The sequence below is a fragment of the Alligator sinensis genome, unplaced genomic scaffold (genome assembly GCF_000455745.1).
Source record: "Alligator sinensis unplaced genomic scaffold, ASM45574v1 scaffold156_1, whole genome shotgun sequence".
Classification (NCBI taxonomy): Eukaryota; Metazoa; Chordata; order Crocodylia; family Alligatoridae; genus Alligator; species Alligator sinensis.
Window position 1 is genome coordinate 4,695,580 of NW_005841844.1, and position 8,678 is coordinate 4,704,257.

General features: G+C 44.8%; 1 protein-coding gene across 1 annotated transcript in view; it reads right to left on the bottom strand.

Moving 5' to 3' along the window:
• The window catches only part of FGF18 (fibroblast growth factor 18), a 112,931-nt gene that overhangs the window by 14,296 nt on the left and 89,957 nt on the right, over positions 1-8,678 (bottom strand). Inside the window, exon 5 of the mRNA XM_025206172.1 lies at positions 8,632-8,675. Coding sequence (XP_025061957.1) covers positions 8,632-8,675 — 44 coding nt within the window. The remainder of the gene's footprint in view (positions 1-8,631; positions 8,676-8,678) is intronic.

Here is an 8,678-nt window from a genome sequence, read left to right on the forward strand (position 1 = left end):
CAGCAGGGACAGGAAAGGGGTGCTACAATAAGCAAAGCTGGCATAGCACTGGGAGCGCTTTGCTGGTCAAGTACATCAGTATAGTCAAACCAGCAAAGCACTCCTGACTCCTATTGTTGACCTGACCTTGGTGTAACACTTTGCTTCATCTGTTTTTTTTGGAAAGTGAATGCAAGTTCACACCATTCAGAGTGACCATGCGTTTTAATGAGAGCTGGAAATGTTCATGAAAGGTAGAGAAAGGGGGAATAACAGAAAATCCATAAACATCCAATTTATCTCAAGAAATATTGAAAATATTAAGGTGACTTTCCTGGGAGTTTGAATTTCAAGTCACAATGGGTTTTTAAAGGAAACGCAGAGATGTGGTAAAGGTTAGAATGCTAGTTTGGCGAGAAGCAAATCACGTAGTAAAGCTGTATCATATCTTATTATGTTCATATTCTTAAAAATAGCTGAAAGGAAGCAATTGGTCTGAGATTTTGTTAGGGCACAAACCTACTGCAAGTTGTTTTCTTTTTAATACAAAACATCATGCAATTCTAGTCCATATTCATAGAAGCAGGCAGATCTACTCACTCTTACTCAGACAAAACCTGCCACCCTTATACAACTTTTGTCAGAGGTGACTGGAGGAAGAAACTAAGAATTTGGCCTAATGGGACTTCTGCTTGAGTAAGATTTTAGTATATTTGATCCTGGATGTGTTGCATCTTTGTTGTACTGAGTGAACCCTCTAGCGGAAAGAGTTATGGGGAGGAGGTGAACCCACTGACATTTTGAATCATCTTGAAAAAGTAACTCTTGGTGGCGGCTTTCCTGTTTTTATTCACATGCTATTTCTACCACTTCCCCACCAATTTATTCTGATAACTGGCAACAATGATGAACATGTTTTCCTGCTAGTCAGTGATCTAAACCTTCCCCATAGTTCTTGAGTTTTCACTGTGGAGTCACATCTTGACACTCTGCCAGCACTCACCCTGATATATTTATTATCATGTGGGCATTTCCTATTGACCTACTTACAAGATTTGTAGTAACAAGATTATGGCCATTGCATAACATATGGAAAGGCTTCACGCAGGGTTACAGCAGACAAATTGGCAAATGGCAATAACCACAATATCCTGATTCTGCATACACTGAGCCAGATTCACCCAACCTGGCACAGAGGGAGATGTAATTTATCCCTGCCTCCCTAAATCAGTATCATTTCTCTCTGCTGGGAGAACTAGAGTAGTTACTCTAATCACCAGGGAGCAGCCTGTGTTGGAGAAGACGCTTATAAGAAGAGATAAGCCTACTGCACAGAGGGCTTGGGCCAGAAATTGCAAGATTCATCTCACGAGGGTTATCAATGAATGAACGCTTGCTGGATTGGTTGGAGTTCCTCCCGGAGAGATTTTCTGCCCATCCCCTGGATACATCAAGCTCCACTATCCCCAAACCCCTGGATTTTCCATATACTCAACTTTATCTTCACTGTCTTCCAGAGAGGTTGTCACCTGATCCCCACCCTCCTCCTTTCTCCTGAACTGGGGCGGCCTCCTCTGGGTCTTTGGTTAAGTAGCTTCTTTTCCCATTTTGCATCCCTGAGGAGTCATGAAGTAAAAACCATAGCATCATAGAAAAATAGGTGTGGGATGTCATCTCACCCAAGCCCCCTGCTCAAGGCATGATCGTCCTTATCTAAACAATCCTAGACACGTGTTTGTCTAACTTGTTCTTAAAAACTATGCAAACAACCTTCTGGCACAACTATCAGGCACAATGCCTGAAACATCAACACCCTAACTTTCCAAAGGTTGAAGAGGGGGACAAAAGCACTGTCAATGTCCTGGCGCCACAAAGACAGGAAGTGGTTGTTAAATATGCTCAAGAGATCAAAGGAGGAGGACCATGCCCATGCTACAGAGAAAGACAAAAGCCCCCACCGGCCATGCCAATCTGACCTTGGGATAGAATTAATTCCTTTCTTGATCTCAAATGTGACAATTAGTATGGCTCTGAGTTGGGGAGCAGGACTCTGGCCAGAAACTTCTGGGTTTCCTAAATCCCAGTAGGAGTATCAGTACATCAGCCAGAGGGTCTTTTTGTTTTCCCCAACCTTAGCCCATAAACATCTCTGAGGGAGAAGAAAGAGGCCTGGCCCCTCCTTTAGGGTAGTTAGACTAGAAAACATTCTTGTTCCAGCTGCCAAGCTGCTGACTCCCAACTACTGCAGACAGTGCCACATAATCCCTAGGGTGGTTGCTAGAGAACCATGGAAAGTTCCCTAGCAACAATGCACTAGGGATTACAAGATGCTGTCCATCCTCTTGCACAGCATAATAGACACTGCAGCGTGAGCAGGTGCCTGATTTGCTCCCACCCCCATTTACAAACTGGACAGGAGGAGGGCACAGTGACCTTCCCCTAAAGCTGTAAAATTGGTGGAGTGGCTCCTCTACTCCCTCTAAAGAACATATTGTGGGTCTGCTTCAGATAGAAAGTGGGAAAGGGCAGTTAGACCACTATTTACCAAAAGACTAGGGGGGGCCCCAAAACCTAGGGGAGTGAAGCAGCTAGGACACCAGAGTGGTACCGGCAGGAAGAGACAGGGATTTAGAGGGCATAGAATGGTGCAGGTAGAATAATCCCAGGTCCTCAAACTGCTCATGGCCATAGGTTGGATGTGCTATAGCACATGACTGAAAATACCATGTCTGTGCTCGGAGTCCGGCCCGGCAGCAGGCATCTGCCGGGGGCAGGAAGCAATGTCCCAGCCCCCACTTTGATTGTGGAGCTTGGGCCGGAAGCTGCCTGCATGAGGAGAATTCCCCGCCTAGCCTGGAGCTGCCTGGGACCTGCCCCACTATGTAACAGGTCCCAGCCAGCCCTGAGCTGGATGGGGAATTGTCCTTGTGCAGTCTGGAGCTGGCTGGGACCTGCCGCAGAACAGGACAGGTCCCGGCCAGCCCCGAGCTGTGTGGGGAAGCCCTGCTGAGCACAGGGTTTGCCCCCACGTGCACAGGATGGGAGAGCTCTGGAGCAGCAGCCGTCTTCCAGCCCTGTGCACATTAGGACCCCTCTCGATGTGTACAGGGCCAGGAGACAGTTGCTGCAGCTGGCAGAGCTTTGCTGGCCCCATGCTCCTTGCCAGCCCTGGGCTAGCACCCAAGTGAAGCCCGGAGCTCTCCCTGGCTGCTGCAGAGGGGCAGAGCAGGGTGAGATTTGCTCGCATTGGGAGCAAATCTGCTCCCAAGAGGAAGCATGTGTAGATGTGTTCCCAGGTAGACTTACTGCACAGTATGTCTGCTGCACAGTAAGCCTATTTCAAGTTAATAGCACATGTTTATGCACCAACAGTCTCAGAAAACTACTCCACTGTTGATGGTGTTGCCTGTTTAAGAGCAAGAAGCTGAACTAGAGAAGAAAGTGACATATCTATGCTCACAGAGAGAATCTCTGTCAGAGCTAGGCTCAGAAGCTAGCAACTCGTGCAAAAGAGACCACTTGATATGATCTCTCTCATGTTCAGAATTAAATTATTAGAAAATATATTGAGTCTTCAAGGTCTAGATATGCATATCCACAGAAGATAACAGCCTCTTTCACCTTTACATGCCTAAGCAGCACTTACATAGCTACTTAATTGCAAAGATATGTGGGGCAAGAAGGAGGAAAAGCAAGAGGGAGGGAACTCCATGCTGCCAGGAGACTGTCCTAGAAGGGAGGGATCCTGTGTTTGCTCTGCTCCTACCCTGCTGGGGTACAAATTATCCCACTGCTGTTCATATATTTTATCCAATGAATATTACATATAACAATGAAAAAACTGTAGAGCGCTCTTGGCAATGACTAGTCCAGAACCTAGTGATTACATCTCTTTGCTGGGGAGGGAGAGATGCAGGTTAAAACCCCATTTGGAGGAGAGAGGGGCCTAGAATCTGTGCAAGTGCATAAATCATGAGACTACTGAACTGAAAGGTGAGGGCAATCCTCCTCCCTTCTCACCTTCCAGAGGTATGTGTGCACCTAGGCAAACCTGGAAACAGAACCCAAACTGTGCATAAACATCCATTTACACTTACACAGTCATGTAGATGCCACTTAGGTGCATAAAGGTGAAACAGGATTTAGCTCTGAGTGTCACTGTAGCCAGGAGAAATGGAAGTGAATAGTCCCTAAGAAAACTGAGACAGATTGTCAGCTGGGCTCCATGGAAGTATCTCCAGTGCCATTGTGTTTATTACAATTAGCAAGTGATCTGTAGAGAAGTATGTGAAGATATTTATGTGCATGCAGGACTGAGAATCGCAAGATATGGGTGAGAGGGAGAGTGCAAGCATGCATGTATACCAGTCAAAGTGATGGAGTTTGGTCTTTGGTTATTGTGCTGTTTGGAACATATCTGAACATAGATTTGTTTACTATGGAAGTCTCAGTACTGAAGGGGTTTGCTAAAACTAGATGAGTACAGAGATGGAACAGAAGGTTTCTTATTTTTAATTAGAAGGGAGATGGGAAAATGTGCCCTTCATTTAGAGAACGCTCTTCTACAAGTGTAGGGCAGAAATTTAAATTAAATAGCTATTAACAAAAAAGTACAGAAAACAAAGGTCTAAACCAGTGACACCCCACCCCTTTCAGGCCCATGGACTACATGAGTGGCAGAGCTGGTTTGCAGGCCAGATTCTGCATGGGGTGGGTGCATGGGGTCACTCTGTAGGCGCAATCCCACAAACCAACCTAATTCAACCCCATGTGCCCAGATGTAGCCATGCGCCAACCTGACCCCACCTGCCCATACCCATCCACACATAGGCTCAACCACGTCCCTGGATCTGGCTGCAGAGTAACCCTGCATGCTGGGACAGAGCCACATTATCTGGTTCAAAGGGCTTCCCACGGATCCAGAAATTTGGCAGCAAGGGAATACTGCCACCACTCCCGCATCACCAAATTTCCAGACCTGTGGGGAGCTCCATGGGCTGGATGACATGACTCCACAGGCCAGATCTGGTTCAGGGGCCAGGGGTTGAGCACCACTGAACTAATCTGTTTAGTCTCCTGCTCTGAATTCAGTATCTTAACAATGGATGGGCAAGCCTTGGGGGGTGGCAGGCACCAGAATGGAGTCTCACTCTCTCATACTCTATTCCCCATTTTCTCCTACACCCTGCACCTTCCCTGAAGTGGCTCCATCTCTGGCTCCAGCCACAGTATACAGTGTAGGAGCAACCAGCGACTTACTGTCGCTAGGGGAGACATCACCTCCTTTTTTGCCACCAAAAACCAGTGAGTTTTTTTGTTGCTCAGCATGTATGTCAGCATAAAAAAGGTGACATCTGGCCCAGCAGCAGCAAACCAATGGCTACCCCTGCATTACATGCCACCAATTCTTTGCCTCCCCACTGCCAGAGCTGCTGCAAGGAGGGTGCAGGGGGGAGGCGAGGAGGAGTCACACTAGCAGCCAATTATGCCTGTGTCTCATTTACTCAAGTTTCAATCCATCTTTCTCCCTGTGATGTCATCCCAAGAGCTCTGCAGTTGTCCATAGAAACCTCTAGCAAAACAGAGCATTTAAGATGTGCTCATTTCTAAAATACAAAAAAAAATATCAAGTGAAGTAAAAAATAACATTCAAGTTAAAAAACTGGCTTGAAAGGGGAAAAAAAGCCTCTCTCAGGCCTTTCTCATACAACATCACGAAGCAAGTAAGAGGACAGAGTCCAGTTTGTTTTTCCCCTATGCAGGTTGCCTTAGACAGAAAAGTTGGTTCCCACAGAACACCTGCCTACCCTCCAGTTTTCATATGCACCGCATGGTACACAATTGACCTCAGAAGTCGCCTGCTGTGACAATAAATAGAGTTAGAGTCCTACCCATAACACTCTTAAGACCTTTGGCCAATGTTAGCTGTGAAGTCACAAACATTAGCAAACAAGAAAGATACTGGAACACTGGCAACACACAATTTTGTGCTCCTGAGACAGCTCCATTGGAAGCCTTGACTCAGAGGAGCTGGCAAAGACATAAGCAAGGCCTGATGAAAAAAAAAAAAAGGAGAAGAATGAAGGCTGCTCTTTTGAACCCTGAGGATTAATCTGTTTGCCTGTAACATAACTAGCTCCGAGGTAGGGAACAGGCCCAGTTTCTGAAATGGTTACTTTCGTCAGAAGTTCCAACTGAGAATAACAACAACCTGCTCTGATTTGTAATACCCTTTGTAGGTGATTATGGGAAACAAAAAGAACTAAATTCAAAGCAGGTTTTCAACTGGGGGGAATCCAAAAACACTGACTGAGAAGGAGAACAAAGCCAGATGGCATGTGTTGGTATTGTTAGGGATTATGCAGTGTAAGGCAATCGGAAACGAGCAGGGAAATAGAATCAGCTTTGCCCCAAGGTCTCACGATTGCCCAGTGAGCATGCTGGGGCAACAACAAAATGATCAGTTTATGGGTTTCACTCTCCTCCCCCCAGAATGGACTGAAATATTTGCATTAGTCCAAGCACAATTTTTTATCTAATGTTTTCCTTGGGGTTTACTAGCTGTTTAGAGCATTTGGTATAAAAAGCATTCCCTCAAACTCTTGCCACAAAAAGAGCTGAAACTATGATACTAATTAAAACCACACTTTTTGGTATCAAGAAGACATGCTATTATTTTCTTTTTTGCTCTTGAAAAGCTGTTAATATGGGCAATGCGTCTGGAACATTTTCCTTCCAAACAGAATGTTCAATACCCCCTCCTGCTCAGGTCGGCATGTTTTATGAACTTGTCAGCAATCTGGGGCTTTGCTGGAGTGGTGTGGGAAGGCTCAGATGTGATATTTACAAGGCAAAAAAATTAAATAAACTGTTTGCCAACTAAACGTCCCAAAAAGCACATCAAAAGAAAACGAACCATCATGCTACATGAAAATGACAGGCAAAATACGTGTCCTAACTCTTGCCCATGGAGCCACATTATGGGACTGATCTGCAAAGACTTGAATTTAAGTTTTCACAGGTGGCCTCTGCTTTACAAGTTTCTTTCTGGATGGTCCACATATGCCACATCAGGTTTAGCTGGAATTGTCCTGCACCCTGTGCTGTGATTTGCACTGGTGTAAGGACTACATAAATGCTACCAAACTGGAATGGTGGCACTTTACCCTGCCTATCACAGGTACTGATGTGGCCCGATTACTATGGTTTCCCCACATCTCACAAACTTTAGTGCATTTACCCTCACAACAGCCAAGTGAGGTAGGAAATACTACTATTCCCATTTTAAGGATGGGGAATGGAGTAAAAAAGAAATAAGGGATCGATTTTTAAAAGTATCTAGATGCCTAAAGAACAGTTCCTTATCTTCAGTGTTTTCCAGGAATCTAATTGGGCACCAATCCTTATACTTTGGTATCTAAGAGCCTTTAAAAATATGGCCCCACACAACGTACTTGCTCAAGGTTATACAGGATCTCTGCGACAGAGCAGTGGGGTTGCCCTAGTCTTTGGCTAATATTATAACGAGTGGACCCGTGCAGTTTTCCAGGGTTCTGAGAATTTGTGTAGCTGACTGATGTCAGGTGGAGTTCTGAACACTTCAAAAATCCTGTTCACCAGCACCTTAAATGAGGCAGCTAAACGTATTGAGTGCTTTTGACAACAATGGTCTTCATCTTCAAAGTAGCCCCTATTCTCCTGAGCTCCCCTGCTGGGATAACTGAAAGTTGCAGGAAAAAACCTTGCATGAAGACACTTGTCCCATCAGTGCCTTTTTTTGGGACCACAATAGTAAATAACATTTCATCAGAGCAATTGACACCTGGTTTCTATTTGGAAATGTGGCTTTCAGTGCTCCGCCTTTGTTGACTCAAAACAAAATTCAGCTCCACTTTTTCGTGGCCGCAGGGATGCCAATGTTTTAATACCATGTGGTGGAGAGGGTGGGGGCTTTTTATGGGTATTTGGTGACATTTTCTCCTTGAACAGCTGCCTGCCTGATTATTAAGTTTTGGACATGCCAACAATACAAAGAAACTGTGTAGGTTACGAAAACAAGTTAATACATAAAAAATATGACTTCAGCAAAGAAGTTAAGCTACATGTGCGAATGTGCTGTAATTTGTTACATGCTTCTGTTGTGAGGAGATCCAAAGTAATAAAATATTCCTGTAATGCTAGAACCGTGAGGCCCGGCTCTAATAAGATGTTCAGATTCCAATATTAGCTTTGCTATGCTATATTCTGACTCTAGTTATTAAAGCAGGCATTACACTGCTAAACTCCTTCGCATGTTCCTATAAAAAAATTTTTACCACCAAGGTAAAAAGAGATTTATAGCATGTAAGGCAAGTGCTCAATTGTTTTGGAGATGCATGCATCTTTTGTCAATTTATGCAACTCTAAAATGGAAACCTGTACATACCCAAAACTTCAGTAATAAAATCCCAGTGGTTGGAGCAGAGCTTTATTTTATGGACTAGGGGAGGGAAGGGCTGGTAAAGGGATGGACTGCTTTAAGAATTCTACATTTCTCAAGTCCTGCTTTTCATTTGGGCTTGACAGGCAAAGTACGGAACACATCATTATGGCTTCGCAGTCACTGCTAAAGGTAACGCTCATGTTACAAATGAATTAATAAGAAACACTTACCTTCCCCACTAGCTTGCCTTTCCTGTTCATGCAAAGGTAAAAGTCTG